This window comes from Sarcophilus harrisii, chromosome 3 (genome assembly GCF_902635505.1).
Source record: "Sarcophilus harrisii chromosome 3, mSarHar1.11, whole genome shotgun sequence".
Classification (NCBI taxonomy): domain Eukaryota; kingdom Metazoa; phylum Chordata; class Mammalia; order Dasyuromorphia; family Dasyuridae; genus Sarcophilus; species Sarcophilus harrisii.
The window spans coordinates 421,848,942-421,872,556 of NC_045428.1; the positions used below are offsets into that span (position 1 = coordinate 421,848,942).

At 33.0% G+C, this 23,615-nt stretch overlaps 1 protein-coding gene across 1 annotated transcript in view; it reads right to left on the reverse strand.

Annotated features, from left to right (window-relative positions):
- Nucleotides 1–23,532, reverse strand: part of KCNJ3 (potassium inwardly rectifying channel subfamily J member 3) — a 218,255-nt gene extending 194,723 nt beyond the window's left edge. Inside the window, exons 1-2 of the mRNA XM_003763873.4 lie at nt 21,619–23,532; nt 11,301–11,517 (exon numbers count right to left, since the gene is read on the reverse strand). Of these exons, the coding sequence (XP_003763921.4) occupies nt 11,301–11,517; nt 21,619–22,335 (934 nt within the window). The 5' untranslated portion in view covers nt 22,336–23,532. The remainder of the gene's footprint in view (nt 1–11,300; nt 11,518–21,618) is intronic.
- Nucleotides 23,533–23,615: the final 83 nt, after the last annotated feature.

Genomic DNA, 23,615 nt, shown 5'->3' on the forward strand with positions numbered 1-23,615 from the left:
TTCCCAATCCCTATATTTATGCACACCTGCATTTTTGATTTCCTTCACAAGCTAATTGTACAATATTTCAGAGTCTGATTCTTTTTGTACAGCAAAATAACATTTTGGTCATGTATACTTTATTGTGTATCTAATTTATATTTTAATATATTTAACATCTACTGGTCATCCTGCCATCTAGGGGAGGGGGTGGGGGGGTAAGAGTTGAAAAATTGGAACAAGAGGTTTGGCAATTGTTAATGCTGTAAAGTTACCCATGTATATATCCTGTAAATAAAAGGCTATTAAATAAAAAAAAATAAAAAAAAAAAGAAAAGTTAGCCAATAAGAATTTGGATCTAGATTTTTAAAATTTGAGGACAAAATGAGTCTCTCATTCCTATCCAATATGAATTATGCATTCAAACATTTATTACAATGTCATATTATAAATATCCAAGTTAATGACTGAATATTCTTCTTCTTGTATGTCCAACTACTATGTTTACAAATATGCCAAAGACAGTTACTTAAGGTCAATGTACATTGAACTAAAAAAACCTATTTGTCACTATCCATTTTTCTTTTTAACATAAAGTCTAAAGAAATAGTCAAACATCACTGATCCACATAGCAGAGAACCACTAAAGATTTACTCTGAACCTAGAAATACTGACAAGACCAGAAAAACTGAAATTATAAAACATTCCCTAAAAAGTGATTGGCCTAATCTTTTATTAAGGGGATTAAATATAGTAAACATAACACTATTTAAAGATAGACATACAAACAGGAATAGGAATTTATGTTATGCAAATATCGGCATGATAGGAGTTTATGTTATACTAATATTGGCATAATATGATGTACGACAAAGTAGTAAATATTCAGATAATGACTACAAAACAATTTAAAAGAAAAAGCTATTAATTTTCTTTTTTGTCACCAGAAGAGTTTTCAAAGGAAATAGGAATTTAGACTAGCTTTTTTAGGATGCTAAGAATATATGTAAACCTAACGCAAGCAAAATGACTGTACTGGAAAAAATAAAGAAATAACAGTGGATAGAAAGGAGTAACAAAATTATTGAGATCATTGAGATTCCAGGAGAAAAAACAGAGGGAACAGGGAAGTACTAGAAAAATATGATAATGTACATATTCAATATATTTTGTTTTTTTATTATTATTGAGATTAATATAATACATTCCAAACTCTCAAATTCTCATTCCACTAATCCTTCAGCTAATAATATTCACTTAAAGCAGTAATCTAAGAAAAAAAGCACATTGAACATGCTCAAAAGAATGAAAAAACCCAGATTATTCTTAATATTCTAAATAGGAAATTAATGTGCTATAATATGAAACATATGTTCTTGAATAGTTTGAAATTATTTTTTCTCTAAAGTCAGATAAGCTTAGTGAACTTGGATGAATTCCAAAGTCATTTTGCTATATTTTGACCTCAAATCTTTATAACAAACAATGTTTTCAAGGATGATACTCAAAAGTACATTTACAAAAATATTCTTTCTTCCATACAAAAATATGAATCCCCAGAAAAATTCTGAGTTTCCCCCCATTAGCAACGACATATATTCCTTTATATTCTCTTATTCTTTGACTCTATAACCTATGCCTCTATGTAAATTTAAGATGTCATATAAATTTGATGATTGTTTAAAGAACAGATATGTGATTCCACTGCTGTAAGCTTGATAGGCTGTCTCTCAAAATGTTAATTATTGCTAACAAAATAAGAGTCAATGAGACTGATACTTGTTGAAAATGTATAAGAAAGGTTTCTATGTACTTAAAGCTTTGAAAACAATAGAAAAAGCATGAGGCTGGTCATCAAGGGAGGGAATTCTGTTCCTCCATTAACTAGTGGTATGATCTTAGAAGAGTCAACCTCTCTGAGTCTTGGCTTCATCATCTATAAATCAATGATGGTGAACTATATGACCTTTAAGGTTCCTTCTACCTCTCAAATTTAATGATTATCTAGTTCCTCCATTCTAGTTATATAGCAAAAGAAATACAAAAATAATATAATTTTAAATTGTTCATTCCTATTCCTTCTCCTGCTTCTGACAATAGCATTGTTCTTATTTTATAGATTGAATATTATTATACAGAGAGATTAAGATTATGCATGGTGACAAAAGTGGTGATAGAAGAATTCAAACTCAATTCTCAATTAACACCAACTTCAGTGATCCATCTGTTCCTTGTGGTTTGTTCTTCATTTTGAAGAGGACCAATGACATCACTTAGGCATTAACTGGATTTAAGGGAGGCAAAGTTGTACAAACTCTTCAGCCTTTCTCTCTTTCAGAGTCATTGAACTCCAGCAGCAAGACAAAAGTTACAATGGCAATACTTAAAGATGTAGTGGATGATGATATCATCTGCGACATCTGGCCAAACTTCAAGTAATCCACAGTGCCTACTTCATGGTCATTGGAACAAATTGTCCTCATCTGTTCATTCTGCTGGAGGAAATCTTCACATGCTTAGGATAGACATCTCCCTAGATCACCAACAGTTTTGAGACCTCTTTGTTACCCTCAACTTGCTTTAGTTCATCTGCTGAGATAGTTTTACCAGAAAGTGGCTGCTGTGCAAGCTACAGCTTCTTGAAGCCAGAGGATGGGTAACAGGTAGACACCAAAGATGGATGAACAGCCCAGAAGAGGGCTCAGCAAGCCCTCACACCAAAAGTAATAATCCTCTCCAAAGAGTCTTTAAATATACATAGATACTGTACAAATATTATATCTTAAAATTAAGTTTTAAATTAAAACAATAGTCTCTATTTTGTTAGAAAAATAGTTTGAAATTAATGGGGCAAAAGAAAGGGGAAAAATTAAATTTAACTTTTTTTAATTCAAAACATTGGGTTGGTTTGGCAGGTTGAGTGGGATAATTCAAAAGGTAGCTTCATGAGTAGGAGAAAACAATGTAACACACCTGGAAAGATTTAAATATATTAAGCATATAGTGGGCATATGTTTGCTTTAAAGTATTATTACACAAAACCCAAATAAAAATGATTTCTTAAAACCTTTGTGAAAAGGAGAATGATTTGATAAATTATGCTTTAAAACTTTGGAGAAACACAAAATATGATAGTTAACTAAGCTAATGGTAAATAACTGTTCCAGGAAAATTAGTGGATACCCATCAATTGTAGAATGGCTGAACAAGTTATGGTATATGAATGTTACAGAATATTATTGTTCTATAAGAAATGATCAACAGGATGATTTCAGAGAGGGCTGGAGAGATTTACATGAACTGATCCTAAGTGAACAGAACCAAAAGATCATTATATACGACAACAGCAAGATTATGCAACAGTCAATTCTAATGGACGTGGCTCTCTTCAGCAATGAGGTGATTCAGACAAGTTCCAATGGTCTTGTGATGAAGAAAGCCATCTGCACGCAGAGAGAGATCAGTGGGAATTTAATGTGGACTACAACATAGTATTTTCACTCTCTTTGTTGTTGTTTGCTTACATTTTGTTTTTTCTCATTTTTTTTCTTTTTTGATCTGATTTTTCTTGTACAGCATATTTGTGGAAATATGTAAAGAGGAAATATATATGTTTAAGATATATTTGATCATTTGCAAATTAGAGCACAGTTTTTTTATAGGGGTGAATGTCAAAAATTATTAATGTATATATTTTTTAAATAAAAAGCTACAATTTTTAAAAAAAGAAAAAATAATTGTTTCCAGGACTTGTGCCCAGAGGGTTCCTTATACAAATATAATAACTGATTACCTTAGACAGCTTAGAAAGCAGACTCTAAGGATTTTACTAGCTTTTTCAAATAACAACAGCAATAGGAACCCGAGGTTCAAATAAAAAGTACAATGCCTATATGTGTATATGTATATGTATATGTATGTGTATACATAATTTTACTTGTGTTTTTTTAAGAATAAGCAAGAACTATGTGCATATTGGAGACCAAAATACACAAAGTTTTAATTATTCCCGCACAAATTAATAATCTTAAATCTGAAGGTTATAGATTCTTGGGAGTAGGGTAGGTAGACCAGAGAGAAAAAAGTTTCAAATGTCACTTGCATAATTACCAGTTGGTACTTGGTACCAAACTTGGTACCAAAACGAAGAAACAGTCTATATTTGTATGCAATTCCTTAAAACAAGGAGATTATGTAAGTTTCAGTATTACATTTTATGAAGACAACCACAATTTTCCAGTTTGTATTCACCCAATAAATAATTCAAATTATATATTCCTATTTTTTTTTCCTACTGACTTTCTCTTGGGGGTTTTAAAGTAAGATTCAATAGTGTTTCTAAGTTCATTAAATCTGGCTTGAAATGTTTTCAAAATAACATCTAAAAATGTCAGTTCATAAAATTTATTATCATTAATTTAGCACTTTACATTTGGGAAAGTTGCCTGTTAGTTCTCGCAACAGTCCTGTGAAATAGAATCAAGGTTTTTAGTTTTTTCCAGTATAAAAAACTGGAACATAAAAGAAATTCAGTGATAACTAGAATCAGAATGAAGTAGTATCAGATCAAGATTTAAAACCTGGCTTTGTCACATAAATTTACTGAATCCACTTGTCAAAAATTTCCCTAATCAAAGTTACCTAATACTAATCTCACAGTATTCTATTTAATCTCTATCAATCTGGAATTTGCTCTAAGAATAATTCTTTTAAAAAATTCCTTTTTATTAAAAAAAAAAAAACTAGAACAAAAAAAAAAAAAAAAAAAGAAAAAGAAATGACCAGCAGGACAAATACAGAGAGGATTGGCAAGACTTACATGAACTGATGCTAAGCGAAATGAGCAGAACCAGGAAATCATTATATACCTCAACAACGATACTGTATGAGGATGTATTCTGATGGAAGTGGATTTCTTCAACAAAGATAAGATCTAACTTAATTTCAATTGATCAAGGATGGACAGAAGCAGCTACACCCAAAGAAAGAACACTAGGAAATGAATGTAAACTGCTTGCATTTTTGTTCTTCCCAAGTTATTTATACCTTCTAAAACCAATTCTCCCTGAGCAAAACGAAAACTGTTCGGTTCTGCACACATATGTTGTATACAAGATCTACTGTAATCTATTTAACATGTATAGGACTGCTTGCCATCTTGGGGAGAAGGTGGAGGGAGGGAGGGAGGGGAAAAATCGGAACAGAAGTGAGTGCAAGGGATAATGTTGTAAAAAATTACCCTGGCGTGGGTTTTGTCAATAAAAAGGTATTTAAATAAAAAAAAAATTCTTTTTATAGAGAATATACTAGAATGATTTGTCTCAAAGATGAATAATATTTAGCAGTAACTTCAGCCTGAAACTCTTTGCATTATTCTTTTCTGAACTTTATCATGAGAATTATATCTATTATATCTATTAAATCATCATCTATTAAATAGTAAATAACTGGAACACAGTGTCCCAGCTGGAGTCTAATGCATGGGCAGAAATTCTAATGATCTATGGTCTATCCATCAGTTAACAACACCAGCATCCTTGTTTGGCACTTATTATTACATCTTCACAAAATGTTCTATGATAACTATCACATCCTGTTCCTGGTTATGATGATGAATGACAATACTTCTTAATTCATACTCTTGATTTATACTGATTTTTTAACCCATGTTCATTTGCATTTGGCTTCTTTGATTAGGATAGCCTATATTTGTACAAATCTCTTTTTCAAGCTCTGGAGTGTATTTTGTGGGGTACATATTGTCACAGTTGGTTTAATATATCCCCCACTGCCTTTAATCCCTGACAAGATCACATAATGTATTGGTGAGCTTTTAAAAACTAGAACATCCTAGTCACCTGTACCCTATAATATCAACCCTTCTTTCACACAAAGATTACACTAATTTTCTTTTATTTTTCTGCCATTATATTAGAATTTTTTCAAAGTTAGTAGCATTGGGGCAATGGGTGTGAGTTGGTTCTACAAACAACACAATGTGTAAGAAGAATAATCAGGTACACAGTCTTAACTATATAACTACATAAAGGAATATTTGCAATCTTCAGATTTTTGAAGGCATTCAGGCAGAGGGAAGGAATAAATATTTGTGTAAGTGTTTTTACAAATATTATCTTATTTAATTCTCACAACAATCCTTTGAAATAAGTGTTATCATTATCCCCATTTTACAGTTGAGGAAACTAATGCTAAAGATTAAAGTGAGCTGGCAAGGGACATACATCTATTAAATATCTGAGACTATATTTGAACTATCCTTTGATGTGATTATTTTAGCTATGTCAATAATCTTCTTCCTCTCACCACAGTTCACCCTCATTGTCACTTTATCTCATTATATTTTGGTCATGTTTCCTTTCTACCCTTTTTTCTTCTCAACCTATTATTAGTTGTTTTGGGTTTTTTTGTTTGTTTGTTTGTTTGTTTGTTTGTTTGTTTTTTGTTTTTGTTTTTTTTGCCTTGCTGTTCTAAATCAGATCTGAAATACCCAGGAAAAAAGAATCTTCTTTAGTATTCTCTTCCCTAACCACAACAAACAACAAATATCCACAAGAACCTGACAAAATATGCATGAAGTACTTCAAGTTAGGCAGTATGATGGAATAATAGGTAACTATGAGTGAATAGGGAAGTAGAGAATAAAAGTCATGGGATAAAAATGTTTGAGAATAATGAAAACTTTATGTACCTAAAAAATAAGAAAATTATTTTTACAGATTTCATTGATTTCAAGGAATTGTTGGAACTCTCTACAGAGAGGAATCTAATCAGCTTGGACAAGTAGCAAATTATGTGAGGGGTGTGTGTGGGAGGTGTATATGTTGAACGTGATGTTAAATATCTGAATCACAGTAAAACAAAAGTATATGCTACAACTACAAAACAATGTATTAATGAGGAAATATTAAAGACTATTTTGGTTAATTATAAATTACTTAATAATTAGAACAGAACAGTTTCATCCATTCCTACAGACATAGAATGTGAATAAAAAGAATCAAGAAAATGTTTTCTCAGCACCCAAGAGAATACTGCTAAAGTCTTACCTATTTAAAAAAAATCATTGAGAATTTTTTAAAAACTAGAATGTCCAAAGAGTTTCAATAAAAGAATAAGAATAGCTAAAGTTATAATAGGTCAAATGTAAAAAGATGGATTGAAAAAAAAATTAAAGACCATTTTTTAATACAGACGAAATTGCCAGAAGCAATGAAAGAAAAGGTAGAAACCAAGTATTATTAAAATGACTACTATGTGCATTATCTGATTTGTTTTGATCTGTCACTAGGGACAAATTGAGACTGTACCTAGATTTCATTGTTATGAAGATTTTTTGGTAAGAGGCTCCCTGTACCAATTTAGGTCAACAAATTTGGTGCTACTCAGTCTTAGCCAGTTGCTTCAGGTACTTAAAAAATTAAATTCTTTGTGTAGATCCCATAACCAATGTGTAAAAAAGGTCACATGAGAATCTAAGTCTTCAGAGTCTGGCTCTCTATCCATCATGCCATAGTACTCCTCAAACTATCTCAAAAGAAAAATAAAACAATGAAGTATTATGAAATTAGAAAGCAACAGAAATTGAATAAATAGAGCTTTGTAATTTGTTAGGAGATAATTTTGAGATTTTCAGTCTATAAACAAATTAGCCTATTTACTGGATTTGCCAGCAAAGATATTAAAACAATAACAATTCCAATGATCTTTATTCTGAAAAGTTACAGCAACCTGAGGAAGTACAATGAGGAGTCAAGCCATTGACTTTTAAATGATACTGGTTAAGTAGGTATAAAGAGCTGAGGTTTTAGTTGATCCTCTAACTTGCTCAAACCAATGTAAAGCTAAACTGAGAATATTCCAAATTATAAAATTACTAGCACATATCATGTTAAATTAACTCTAAATAATGATGACTATCAGGGAAAAAAATAAATTAAGACAGAATTATAAGATTAAAATGACACGCAGCTCTCAATTAACCAAATTAGCATGTGTTACATGCAGCTCATTTTTGCTAATTTTCTTTCACTAGTAAAGTAAGCAAGAGCACATTAACAGTGCTTGTTTTCTTTCATTTGTCAATCATAATCACATTTGTCAGTACTGTGGATACCTATGTATAAATAGATAATAATCTGGCAAGAAGTAAAAATGGAAAGAATTTTAGAGATCTTACTTTAATCTAGATTTACTTAATTTCCCTACCACTATAGTCAAAATTTCAACCCATTTTCTTCATGGAAATTTGTATATTCATGTCAAAATATGCCTTAGATTTAAAAGATAAATGTTTTTGAACCTACTATTCTTACTATGCCATTCGGGATATATGTTTTTGTTATGTGATGATTGTATGTTAACTTAATAGAAAGTATACTGATATGGGTTTATGAATTTAGAGTGAAAGGAGTAGTAACCACCCACTGGGGAAACTTAAAACCTAAAACAATAGTCACCCAATGGAATGCCAACCCAAATGTGAAAGTGTGAGTTATGTGAATATCCTAGTGGAAGATATTGGGAAATATCCAGAAAAAAGGGGAAAAATAAAATACCTTTGGCTTTTAATCAAATTATAAAATTTCCAGTTTACTCAGTAAACTAAAATTTAAATATGTCAATCTTAGGAATTAAGGAATTTAAGGAATTAAAGATATTGAACTGTCTGGGGAAATACTTAACTAAAGTTAGGGGAAAAGAATCTGGCATCCAACAATATAAAAAATGGACCATCACTCAAGAATGATTTCAGACTATGAAAAAGCAATGGAATTTCTCCTCATTCTAGATAATGCATTGTTTCTAAAACTATGTTATAAAATTCATGAGTGAGGCAGTCTTAAATTTTCTCTTTAAAATATTGAGTTTCTGGGGAAAAAAATTCAGCTGAATAGTGACTGAAACAGAATTTAGAAATTTTACACAAAAATTTTTTTCAGATTAGCTAAACTCTGGTATAATAAAAAAAAAAAGTTTACAGGAAAAAAAAAGTTTGAATAGTATATATGTTCATTTTTAGAGGATATTTTGAAACATCCTCTAAATGTATTTTTCCTTAAATTTAAATCTCTTACCAACTGCAAAAAAAAAAATAATTTTTTTAAAATCCCTAAATAAGAAATTCAGGCTTGTCAAATACTAATTTTTTTTATCATTTAAGTTTAGAAAGGGAGAAAAGTTGCCAATCTGACATCTTAAAAGATTCTTATTACCACAAGCTCCTTGATGGCTTCATGCAAAATAATAAAGTACTCACCTCTGATATTCTAATGTAAAAGATGACAATTAATTAGTTAATGAAAAAATAGGCAGGACATAAATACTGTATATAGTCTCATTCTCTAATCTGGTCACATATATTCAAGAATCAGAATTACTAATTAATTCTTTAGACTGATAAAAAAAAATCCTAAGTTTAACTCACATTCCAGATCAATACACTCAATAATAATAAATAGTTGCTAATCTATTAACAGGTGTGCTGGTGATGTCCTGTGCCTTGAATTCAACTTTCATTTGTCATTCTTTGGAGCTATGAAACCATAAACCACAAGAGAACAATAAAAAAAAAAAAAAACATATCTGATATCTGTTCTCTTATCTCTGATAACTGTGATAAGCTGTAATAATTATCATTTGAACAAATGAACTAAAAGCAACTTGAAATTTATCTCAAAAAGTTTTAATGAATAAAACACATCTAAAAAAAGATCAAAAGTGAGATAACAGATCAATGACTGGCTTTGGACTCAGTAAAACCAGAGATCAAGTTATACCTCTGATGCTTATCATCTGTTTAACCATAGATAAATCATTTAACCCATTAGCTCCCCCCAGGCAACTTTCATAAAGTACAAATTACAGAGAAATTGTTCATCTGCATACATGAGGGGAAGGGGTTCCCGAATTGGGAATTCTCCAAACCAATAAAATAATGGTTCTAAATGTGTTATTACTGAAAAAAAAAAAAAAAACTTTAGTTATGCTAAAAACTAAATTATCTAACTTGTCAATTGCATCATTTCAAGAAAGAAAACCCAAATAGGAAGTCATAAATTAAAAATTTTAGAAAGTTCATATTGACCAAAAAGTAAAATCCAAGTATAAATGAATAGAAATCTTTACTTATGAAGTATTTTAAACCGAGTTTTTGTTTCCTGAAGCACTGACAGCCTGGATGGACATCTAGTGGGAAATGACACATGATCAAAGATCTTAACTTTGCACAAATCAGCATTTATTTGTTTCTGTAACTCTTGATGTTTCCTTAATTCTGTTTCATTCACAAGTAATGGCTCTTTAAGACCTTTCTATGATACATACAGTGCTACCTCAAGGGCCAATACTATCATTTCTTTATAGATAATGAAATGACAGGGTGACTGTCCAGAGGGCAAATAACAAGTCATCCTGACAGCTACAATTTAGAGCTGTCTAAACAACAATTCTCACTTCAATTGATCCTTAGAATTAGGGTTTTGAAAAGGTAGTAAGAGAAGCAAGAGAAGGACATCTTTCTTTAAACTTAAATAACTTAGGGTTATAAGGAAATGATAAATCTTGGTTCAGTGAATAAATTTGAAGATTACTTTATGCAGTAAGAAAAGGTAGAAGATATACTTTGTTTAAAAAAAAATAATGATGTATAGTAAAACAACTTCTCTGATGCCCTTTTGCTGATTCTCATCCTTCAATAAAATAACTTAAACAAAGCATTAATATATTGTTATAAAGGCAACTTGGACAATAACTGTATGACAATACTAATGTATACCATTGTTTTAAAAAATTAACTTCATATATATTTTTCAAGGACAATCAAGTACAAAGCATAAAGGCAATTTTCCATGGAACTTAGGTACAAATTAATATGTACTTTTCTATCTCAAAGGAATAAAGTTGTAGAGAACAGACTTATTTGCAAGATATTCCAGATTTACATTTTAAAATGAACAATAAAACACCTTGTAAGGATCTGTATCAAATTTAAGCTATCTTACATCAATATTTTGATATATGTATATATGTGTGTATATATATGTATGTATATGTATATATGTATATACACACTTCATTTTCATTATTTCACCTTAGTTTTCCAAATAACATTTAAGAGAAGTATAATTTAAATGGAGGCAAGTTACAAGTTATCATTTTCATTTATACTAACCATTTGAGACTCAGTAGGTTTTGGGGTCCAATTTTTAGCAAGAAATATCAAGTAAAAAAAAAACTGGAAGAAATAAAATGTTGATATGGATACAGTGATATTTTATCATATATCTATTTTTTACTCACCAGTTGTTTCCACAATGCCTTCTAGGATGACGACAATCTCGAACTGTTCAGCTTGCATGCTTCTCTGGGATAGGTCATAGAAGGGGCTTTTGGCATCGATCACGTGGCAAATTGTGAGGGGGGAAACAAGAAAAAGTTGATCTGCCCCTGTACTAAAACCTACATCCAGTTCAAGTTGGTCAAGGGGGAGGAACTCACCCTCAGGTGTCTGTCGAGACTAGACAAGCACACAGAAAAAGAGAAGAAATCACCACTAGTACTGCAATGTTCAAAATAGTCTAACAACAATTCACATCTTTGCCAACATTCTGCCCGATCAATCATCTACAACACCACCAAAAAAACATTATATGGCTATATGATAGCAAATGGGTAGAAGCTACATATTGTTCATGTAGAAAATATATGCAATATTTATGATATGATAAAATAAAGATAGGCTCTGGTCAGTAATTGCATCTAATTACAAGGCAAAATGCAAGATCATGTCTGTCTTGTGAAATTAAGCCTAATGTAATTACAGCTTCCTTACTCATGAACTTTGGGATGAAAAAAAAAAGTATGTCCCCAAAATGGTTCTTGATAAAAAAATAAAAATAAATAAAAAAAAACACAACATGGGCTAATATAAAACATAAAAATGCAAGGCACCTCACTGTCAAAAAAGTTTTTGTTTTTGTTTTTGTTTGGGGGAGGCTTGCAATTAGATATATAACTCCTATCCAATATTTCAAAGCAGAAAAGTTATTAGATTATGACAATACTTCAATAAAATTCAGTAAAATCACAAATTTAAAGTCCAAAAATAATCAGAAAACTGGTGGAAACCAAAAGTGAGGTTATAACACATTTGACAATTTAAAAAAATAAGCAATGAAAATGATACACAGTAATAGAGAAATGAGGAAAGATTTGTTTTTTCTCCTTAAAGTTGTTTTATATACATTGTGGGGTGTCCAATATAAAAAAACAGATTAATTTTGCTAGGGGCTTTCAGAACAATTAAAAACTTGTTTCAGAGCTTTTAAATTTACTATTTGAAAATGTTAAGAAAGGAAATTCACTTGTGAAGATCTTTATTTATTTGAAATCTACTTAACCAAAACATGATTTTGATAGTGCTACATTACTTAAATGAGAAATCAGTTAACAGTAGATTTCTATATAACAATCATTACAAAATAAAATAAATTGCAGTGAAAGGAATAGTTTATAATGACAAATGATCATAATTCATTTGTCCACCCTCAAAAATTGTTATGGGAAGTCTAGCAAAAATAAATGCAACATAAAGATGTCAGTAGATTCAAAACAGAAAATACTGTCTCTTCCATTTCATTTTACTTTCTTTATTCAGGGGAAGAGAAGGGAGCTTAAGAAAAGGCAGAAACTTTTGTTTACTTACTGAGAAGGGATGATGGCTAAGAAGTAGGAATGATGTGGTAGTCACTCATTTTTTTTTTTTAAGTTTTTCAGACCCCATTAACTCTGAGGGTTTTTTTGAGGGAATAGGGGGTACACACCATACAAAGTGAACAGAATAGTAAAAAGAATGTTTTTCTCTTAAGAATCAAAAGATGTAACTCATTTTCTATATGCCCAACTGATATATTTCCATCATACATGATCAAAACAAATTTGATTATTTTTTAATATGACTACATAAGAACTCATCCTAGAAACAAGGCAGTGTTTCAAACTCGTGATGGCCTATTGTGGCAGAGAGCATCAGGATTAACATGGGCCACAAAAGAAGTACAGTGCTCCAATATAGTGTGACTGCTACCCACTGACAGTAGATAACACAACTGTAAAGAAAAGTACTCAAGAAATGGATTAGATTTACCTAATTAGCCTTTGACATTCAATAGCTAGACTGAAGTAACCTATAATTATGATTGAGAATGAAAACTCATAACAAAGCCTGTTTGTCAAAAAAATAAGAATGAAAGTATTAAGCATTCTTTAAAAAATATATTCATTCTGTCACTTTAAAAATTCACCAATTCTTTATCCTCAATTTTCATAAAATTAGTACTAACAAAAATATTTTTTCTAAAAAAATATTCTGACATATTAAAAAAGAGGTGCTATACAAACACAAGGCATCATTATTATTACTAGTGGTACCAGATAATACTAAATTAGGGAAACTAAGGTTGACTACATAAAAAATTAAAGAGTTTCCTGACAGCTCTATTCTCTTAAAAACATGTCTGGTCCCTCAGAATATTCCCAATCTTCTATATATATTTTTGTAGACAACTTTATCCATGATATACAACCGTTAAAAAAATCTGCAATGATACTTCATTTATCTGGCATACTGGAAAATAAAATGTTGCAAAAAGGGAACAACTCAAATAAATGAAGGAGTTGGGCTTGGTGATCCCTAAGGTCCTTTGAGCTCTAAGTTTATGATCCTCTAACTGGATTTTTTTTAATTGAATCATGCCCCATCTTTTTAAAACAGAAGTCATGGAACAGGATTTCCTTTCATTCCATTTATCTGCTCAAAAACTTTCAAAAGTACTTCTATTATGCAGAGAATAAATGACAAACTCTTCAGTCTAAACATTTAATATCTTCCATAATCTACCTTTTTTACCTACCAATCTCCTTCAACCTATTTTTCTACTTTATCTCACACTACTTATATATTCATAAATATAAAAACATTAGAAAATATCATGTCCAATCCCCTAATTTTATAGATAAGTAAGATCAAAGGAAGTTAAATGACACATTATGGTCACAAAAAGGTCAAAGATAGGATTTGAATCCAGGCCCTCTGACTCCAGAAGCAGGAGGCTTTCCCTCTCATTATTCATTCTATATTCATGAATTGCCTTGATTTTTGCCCTGGTTTATCTTGCTTCTATGCTTTTATGTATATGATGTTGCATGCCTCACATCCCACTTGCTGAAATCCCTCCTATGTTTCAAGATCCATCATATGGAGGAAGTGAATAGCCCCCAACTGAAAGTAATCCCTCTCGTGGTCATGATTGCTTTCGTTAATTTAAATTTTTTTGTTTTAACTTTTCCTCGGTGTTCATCACATTCTATCTTGTCTCTTACTCATATGCATATCTTATTTTTCTTATTTTCCATTCCTCATCTTTGAAGATAAGGATTCTATCACTTAAAAAATCTTGTATCTCAAGCACTTAGTGCAATGCCCTGCTCATTTAACCTTTTCTTTATCAGTCATCATTTTATACATCTATTATTTTCATATGCAGTCATATCTTATTTTTAGTTTGGTTATTTCCTCTCTTCTTCTCAGACTGTCAAACAAGCTTAGTATAATATTAGTCTTTTCTTACTTTTTATTTTGTTATTTGTAGAGAAAGTCAAGCTTATTAAGAATAATTCATTAAGATAATCAAGCTTATTAAGATTCATACTAAGAAAGGAGGGGAATAAGATGATTTTGTTTTTATGATAACTTTGTGATATAGAACTTCTGCATGAGGATAAAAATAATTTCTACCCCTATGAATTTATTTGTGTTAATATTCAACCACATATTAATTTTTGCACCGATCTAAACAAAACTATTCCAAATAGACTGATTTTAGAATAAATGTGAAAGCCATTGATGTTAATGTCAATTTCTACTCTCTTATGTGTGCTATTTTATTCCTTATAATAAAGATGTTATTGATTTATTGCTAGGCTATATTATCTTATTTGTTGTAGCTTTATTGACTCCCCAATTTGAAAAGAAAAGTAAAATTTAAAACTGAAGCCTTAATGTTTATTTTTGTGTACTTCAAGATTATAATGATAAATGTAAAATGGTTGAAAAATTAGAAAATTCAGAATTTGCAATGTTAAACAACTAGGTTTTTTTCACTTAATTGATAATCTAAAGGCATGTGGATTCAGTATGAGATTGAAAGAGAAGAGTTGTTAAGATAGAAATTTGTGACCTTGCAAGTTCTAAGACTTTATAAAAATATTCAATTAATTAAAAATCAATAGAGTAACTGGCTCACATAGGATTATAAATCATAAAGTATTAAGTCTGGAAGAAATCTCAGAATTAATTAGGATCAGAGCTTTCCTCAAATGGTATAAGAAGGTGAGTCCAGAAAGGTGATGACTTGAGGTGGCCCAAGTAGATATCCTTGCCTCTAAGACCTGAACCCATGCCTTCAATGCTTTTTCCATTATACTTTGACTCCTGCCAACATACTACTATGAATTTTCTGTACAAATGTTCATTCCCAGTGATATGTTTGCAAACAGATTATGTAAACAGAGAGAAAATACTAACTTCTTAAAAATTAAGCTTATTTTATTGTCACAGATTAGGAATGACTATGACAATAATTAGATTGTATCCATCAAGAATAACTGTACAAATTACCAGGGATAATGTAAATTGAGTTCTTTAGGGTTTTAAATAGAAGTCCTTAAAAGTGACCTTTAGTTACGATTTCTTTAATTTTCCAATAAAAATTATTGCCACCTATTTATAAGGATATCCAGATTTTATTTTATGTGTGGATCCATGTGTCAGTATTAATTTAGCATCACTTTTTTAGGTAATCAAACATTAAGTTGCAATGAGCACAGATATAAACTACAGCAACACTTTAAATTTTCAAAGGAGCAACAAAACAACATATAGGTGAATTCATGCCACCAAACCCTTGTTTCTATCAGAGGCAAAAACAAAGGCACCAAAGATAAAGAAAATTTTGGAGGCCAACTCTAAAGATAACTTTGCTTAACTCTTCATTTTAGAAACTAAAACTTAAAAGATGTCAAATAAGTACTAAAGGGAAAACAACAAAATTAGAGGGAAATATGCCTCATCCTTGTGTGTTTCTGCTTTTCTTCTGGGAACCACAGAACAATGAATCAAACTATGCTTAATCTGCAAGACCACTCTCTGTCATAGTATCTGTTCAATCTAAGAGGTCAGGTTACTCAGCTTTTGCCAATAATGATATATCTAAAATACATAATTGCTATTTGTAAAGACCTCCAATAAAAATTAATTTGTCAATTTAATTTACATTCGGTATAATGTAAGATAAATTAGAAATGTGCTGCCTTCCAACCATCCATTTCTTCATTTCTCATCTATGCTGCTATACTATATCTTTAATCTAGTTACTACTATTCTTCCTCCTCCATAAAAAAATGTCAAGAACAGACCTCTTCATCTTTTTTGTTATGTGTATATTCTTCCTCATGGCAATAGCTCTGTCATAATGGGTGGCCTAGGAAGAGAAAACTTCCTACTTTTTCATTTGTCATTATACTTTCCCACTCTTAAAACATTTAATAGGTACAAGGAGAAGCCCAGGTAAGTAGAGAAAAGGAGCTACTTTGGGCTGGGATTTCAAATATGAGCAATCGTTAGAAATAAAGAATGAAATACAGTAGGGCAGGAACTAAGATAAGAATAAAGAATTAATATACCAATAAGGCTAAAAGTAGACATAGCACTAGGATAGCACCAAGAAGAAAATAAACTAAAATAAAATTGAAGTATATTATTTAATTCATTAGAACATAAATGTGCATGGCATTATATGGTTCTGTATGTCATTTATCTGTTTATACTAAGAATGTCATACATGCATTTTCTACTATATCTTTAACCTATTTATTACTGTAAGGAAATATTTTATGTCTAATCAAAGATAAAGACATATTAATTTCAATTAATTAATTTAATTAATTAATGTATTGACCTCAACAAATAATCTATACTTTATATCTTATCTCCATATATTTGAAAACATATACCATGTACTGTGACTCCAAAGCCCACACGAAATTTCAGAGAAAACAACCTAGATAATCTTTTTAATAAAATATTAGGAAGAGTAAGTTTTCTTTCTCTCTTACCACATCACCATGGTGCTGACTAAATACACTTCCACTCCTGCAGCTTAATCTATGCTTTTCTCTTTTCTTTCCTTTTTTCGTCTTTCACTTTTAGCTTTTTTTGTGGAGGTAAGGATCTTTATTTCCATTTTTTTAGCTCAGACTTTATGCTAGGATTACAAGGTCTTGTTTTTCTAATATCTACTTTTGAAAAGCTTACTGTTTAAAAACAAAACAAAACAAAACTCTTCAATTTAAAAAGTAAAATCTTGCTTTTTCATGCACACATGTAGGAGTAATGAAAATGAATCCTGATCACATAAGAACCAGCCTACCTTAAGTAGATAATGTAACTTATTGGAGAATTCAAGATCAGATCATTACCAACCCTCTTCTCCAGGATCCTTGATCATTAAACACTACTTTTACTGATAATTTGAGTGATGATGCCCAGATATGGTAAACCAATCTAAAATTGAGTTAAATTCTCTAGGCATATTAAAAGAAAGAAAGAAAGAATATATTTGTGATCTACTTAAGAAAATATGTTTAAGGACAAAAAAAGCCCTTTTATGAAGCAAAGGGCATTAAGATAATAATCAGGAATAGATAAACTGAATGAGTTAGAAATTATTTCAAACTAGCATGATGTTAGAATCATAAAAGAAGGTGCATGATGTAGAAGTACTACTGTTATAATTAAATTGAAATGGACTTGATACTGTTTTAGATTTATTTATTATAATAAAAAAGAGCTCTGCCTCTAGAGTTAAAGGATCTGAGCTTATTATTATCTGTATGACTCTAAAAATCACTTAACTTCGGTGGGTTTTAGTTTTTTTTCTAACTATAACATTAGGAGATAGACTAGATGACTTCCAAAGTCCCTTCCATCTTTTAATGTAAGATACAATGAATGACTTTCAAAAAGTACATTTGCTAAACACTGAAACAAGTTACCAAAGAAGGGCACTGAAATTATTCTTCTGATAATCATTAATAATGCAACAACCATTAAAAATAATAGCCCAAGGTGTTGCCTTGCTCTTAAGAGATTTGACTAGGGGATCATATGAGGCTCTTTAGTTTCAACACAAAAATATCATAGTCCAATTACTTTTCACTGCATAGGTGCACTTTTCTTCTTTATTCCCTTCATCAGAATAATCCCTTTTCATAACTTCCAGTGACTGGCTAAATTCAGTTGATATGGTTTTCCTCCTTGCCTTTTGCTAAAAGTAAAAATCAACCATGTTATTCTAGGGCAACTGGAGAAGGATGAAAGTGTAGAAAATCCTATGGATTAGAGTAAAACAGTTTTTCCCCTTAGCAGATGGTTTCAGATATAGCAAATCAAAATGATCCAGATAATTAAATGAAAGGGATAGAGAATGCATTTTTATTCTTCAGATAAATGAAGACACTTTTGGGACAAGTAAAAAAAGAAACAGACCAAAAAAAAAGGGGGGGAGGGGAAGGAGTTGAAATTAGCTTCCATAAAGAACCAGGGAAGGCAAAGGCATCATAAGCAGGAAAAATTTCTAGCTGGCAAAGATAAAAAATCTTTTTATAGTTGGGGCTTTTCTTCTCTGAATTCTAAAATTCTCTACAACAGGATCAATTCCCAAAACAGAACCAGACATTTAGCAAATAACAAAATTATAAAGAAGAAAGTGGTTTGGTTTAGGTGACAAACATCAAGGATATTTTTTTTTTGCTTTCATGTCTTTAGAACCTGCATCTTTTCTCTTCAAATTGCAAATAAAAACTAATACAATTTCCAAATATAGAGATTCAAAGTTGGCTATAAACTTTGAAATAACTTTGGGTTATTCTTAAACTATAATTCACTGCTTGAATCTTTATAGAAACAAAATTTGACCTAAATCATAAGTAAACATTTAGTGTGGTATATTTTTAAAATGCAATTAGTCCTTAAAGGTCACTTTCCAGTACAGCTTTGAGAAAATTAGTCCAATAACTGACAACTACTTATTAAAGCATAAGTCCACTTTGAGTTCTGAGGGGGAAATGTTATCCCATTTTAATAAAATCTAAGACTAATTTAAAATTTTCAGATTGTGTTTAAATTAGGGCAATTACAGTAAACCTTGACCTCAAATGAACTGCTATAATTTTGGCTGGGTGAAATGCTGCCATTGGTCACCATTTTAGTAACCATTCTTCCCATAATTCTGCTAAAAATTCATCCCCTTTGTAAATTTTTCCCCTTTTTCTGCAAAACATATTTCTCCATTCTTCAGCATCTCAACAATCAAAAGGATATAAAAAGAAAATGATATCAGAAATTTTAACCACTGAATTATATGACCTTGTATTTATACAGCACCTTGCTCCAAGTTGTAAAAATTCTTAAAAATTAGGTCCTCAAACAAGGCACTACTAATGTATTATAAAACGTGGTGATCTAAAGTAGAGTTGCCTAAGATCCCAGTTGCACTTCAAAAAAGAACACACTTCTACCCAAGGAAGTAGAAATAAGCAATAAACTGACCATATACAAATTTCAGTGTATTGCTTACTTTTAAAAAACGTACACATTTATTTAGAGTGATGTTCCAAATCCCTTTCTTATAATAATTTTATCAGTAATTTCTTTTTTAGAAAATGTTTAAATGAAATCATTTGGATAAAACTGGGAAATGTCCATAAATGTTTAATACACGTTGTTCGTTTCACTGAGGCCCAGATAAGACAGAACTGTGCTTCAACTACTGTAAGGGAAATTTAGGTGGCACAAAATTATTGCCTAAAAGACATATACATTAAACATTATTCGCTTTTATCCAGTGTCAGGAGACTCTTCTCTGCAGTTCTTTAATATGAGTTCTATTTTCTGCCCTGAGGGATTACCTTATCATACAGTACATAAAGAGGAGGAATTGGAGGAAATGGCCACTCAAGGGACTGTCTATGATTATTTTTGAGGGTGTATGAAGATAAAAAAAAATGAATTAATATAAATGTTTATATGTATATTATCCACATACATATGTCAGACCAAGTTACAATTATATCAAAATAAAAAGATTCAAAAGCCACAAGAAATGGCTCATTCATTCAAGCAAGAATCAATAAAACAAAATTTCCAAGTCCTTTAAAAATGTGGACAAGCTGAGCAGCACAGCCTGAATTGTAGCACAGATTAATGAGCAACACACAAGATATGACTTTTATATATTACAATTAAAATGAATGAAAATCTTTTCAATGTTCACTAGGTGAGCTTTTGGATAAAAATATAGAGAGACTTAGGGAAAACAATATATCCTTAGATAGGGTGGGTGTTTAATCTTTAGAGGCAAATATTCAAATTAAATGATGAATATATTTTATTTTATTACATTTAATTCTGAAACTGGCTTCAGCTAACCATCTTTTTAAAATTAAATATTATACTGAGGGTCATCTAATTTTTTTCAACTTTATTATATCTGAAAACTACCTTTTGGAAACAATGAATTTAAAATCACTCACATGGGTTAAATTGATTTGAATTCTAGTGTTCCAGACCCTAATTGGGCGACTGCCATAAAAGGACAGCTGTATCTCTTGTTTGCTCTGGTGCCCTCTAAAGACAAAATGGGCATAATCATAATCACTCCATAGGCAATTTATTTTAGTCATTTAAGCTGCTGATGTTAGGAACCTTCTTTAATCGATAAAGAAAAGCTTCAGCTACAAATTGTAATTGACAAAGCTTCATGGAAACACGCAATTTAAAATCTACTTTACAGAGGCACTGATAGGAGGTGGGTAGTGAAAGTTACAAAAAAAGTCTTTCAATTTCACTCTGAAAGAACTTCTAAAACTTACAACAGGTTCAGGTTAAGGCGAAAGGAGACTTTTTTGTTGTTGTTTTGGCGGTTTTTGTTTATTTTTGCTTAGTTGTTCCTCTCCACCACCCTCTCCCGTCCTCCCTTCTAGAAAAAGAAGATCAAAAGATTTTTTTTTTCCTTCTTTTTTAAGGGAAAATGCCAGCCCCAAATGAAAGTGATACCAACACCAGTTTTTCAAAACTAAAAGCTGTGGCCAGTTTAACAACTCAAAGTTAGTGGGATAAGGCATAGAAAACAAATTTAAAGTTTGGTGAAGGAAACCAATTAAAGGGGAAAAGAAAACAAACAACAAACCAAGCACACAATTGCCTCTGAGTTTCGGAAAGGGGGCTCAAAAGATTTTCAGATAAAGTGTTATTATTTCAGAATAGGCTACATCCTCCCAAACTGATGAATTTAACTAAAGGTGTGAAAAACGGCGAAATGAGAAATGAATCGAGCGCCTGCACTAGCTTTCCTAGGACACAAAGTGAGTTTACCTGTTGGGATAGCGAACTTGAAGTAAGACTTGTAGGGGAAAGCTAAGGTCCTCCTTGCCAAGGAATTAAAGTAAGGATGAGTATGAAGGTGAGGATTCAGCAAGAGTGGGAGAGCATCTGACTTACTTTGAGCAGCTTGCAGCGGATTTGAGCGGAGACCATGTGGCTGTTTCGCAGGTTGCCCACTCTGAACATGAGAGTCAGCTTCCCGTCTCTCATAGAGATCACCGAGTGCTCGCTGAACATAAGGGTCTCCGCCCGCTTCTTGGGCTGGGACATCTTAATGAACATGCAGCCGATCAGAAAAGCATCCACGATGGAGCCTAAGATCGACTGGAAGAGGAAGAGGATGATTCCCTCAGGGCACTTGTCGGTGATGTAGCGGTAACCATAACCTATGGTAGCTTCAGTCTCGATGAAGAAGAGAAAAGCAGAGGGGAAGTTGTACACATTGGCCACACAGGGCGTGTAGTTGCCGACGTGGGCTTTGTTCAGGTCTCCCCGGGTGTAGGCGATCACCCACCACATGGACGCCATAAAGAGCCACGCCACGGTGTAAGTGAGGATGAAAATGAACAGGTTCCAGCGCCACTTGAGGTCCACCAGGGTGGTGAAGAGGTCGGAGAGGTAGCGGCTAGTTTCACTGCCCAGGTTGCCGTGCTGCACATTGCACCTCCCGTTCTTGTCCACAAACCGCTGCCGCTTCTTCCTGGGGACCAGCTGCTGCTGCTGCGGCTGCTGCTGCGGCTGCTGCTGAGGTCCCTGGCCCTGCAAGCCCGCACTGCTGGACGAGGTGGTCACTACCTGGTAATCGTCCCCAAATTTCCTGCGGAGCGCAGACATAATACGAGGGAGCGGGCCAGATTCAAAAAGGAAGGAGGCGCAGGAGTGAAGCGCTGCAAACCAATACCAACAAGGGGGAGGGGTGGGTAGGAAACGAGAGGAGAAGCAAATGAAGAGGAAAGGGAGGAGGGAGGACACCCAAGCAGGTATCCTAAGTCTCTCAGTTCCCCCCACACACCCTTCCTTTCCTCTTCAGGTATGACGGCTTGGAACCTCCCCTGGGACAAATTTCTTCTTTCTGATTTGAGTCCTAAAGGGGGGAGGGGGGATTGCTCTCCCACACTTAACAGCAGGAGAAATGCAGACAAGAACAGAAAGCCCAGTATTTACCTTTGTATGGTTAAAGCTCTTTTCTCCCTTATTTCCTCTTCATTTCCCCTTACCTTCCACCTCTTTTCTTCACTTCTCCCTCCCTTCAGTTGCACCCACAAGTTGCAATAAAAACAAAACATTAAAAAATAAAAAACAGAAACCCATTCCTTCTCCACCTGCAAATTAGCTGAGTTGCTAAGAGCTGAACTACCTCCCTGGACCCTCCCCCCTCCCCCCAAAGCCTCCCTCTTCCCTTACAGACCGTGTCAGTCTCACTGTTACCCTCCACTCTCCTATCCTTCCGCCAAAATTGGATACAAAGGCATGTCTGACCCGTTATGGTGCGACACCCAGCAAAACGCCCCCCTTCCTTCGGTCTCAGAAGATAAAGCAGGGCAGTCCCCCCTCTCGCTGGCAAATCCGAGACTATCCCCAATTCGACGTCCGGCCAGGCTTTCACTACCGACAGTCAAGGCTCTTCGGCTGGACCCAAGAGTGGCACAAGGGCTGCCCCCTGCGAAGAGAAGACGGGACTGGCAGTACCAAGCGCCCAGATCTGGGAGAGGGAACGCCAATGTGAGGGGGGAGGCTGTTTAAGAGGGGGAAGAAAGCAGCAGCAGCGGCAGTGGCTTCCCTTCACAAGAGCCTCTCTTACTCCCAGGTTGTTTTCATCCTCGCCCCCACTTTTCCTGGTTTACCAAGTCGGGTGCCAATGCAGCTCCCCCATAGCCAGCTTGCTCCAGTGCGTACCAAAGAGCCCCTTCTTCCCCCACCCCTTCCCTCCCCTCTCAAAGGAATCCTGGTGAGCTTGGCACAGCGGGACTTGAGGGCTGAGCTCCTGGTTTCACCGAGTCTCTCCTCCTACCCCCGCCCACCCCTTTTTCCTAGCAAATCGCGGTGATTTCTCAGCTAGGAGGTTAAAGCTGGGAGCTGGCGATCAGACTTTGAAGTCAAAGGGGAATGCTGTT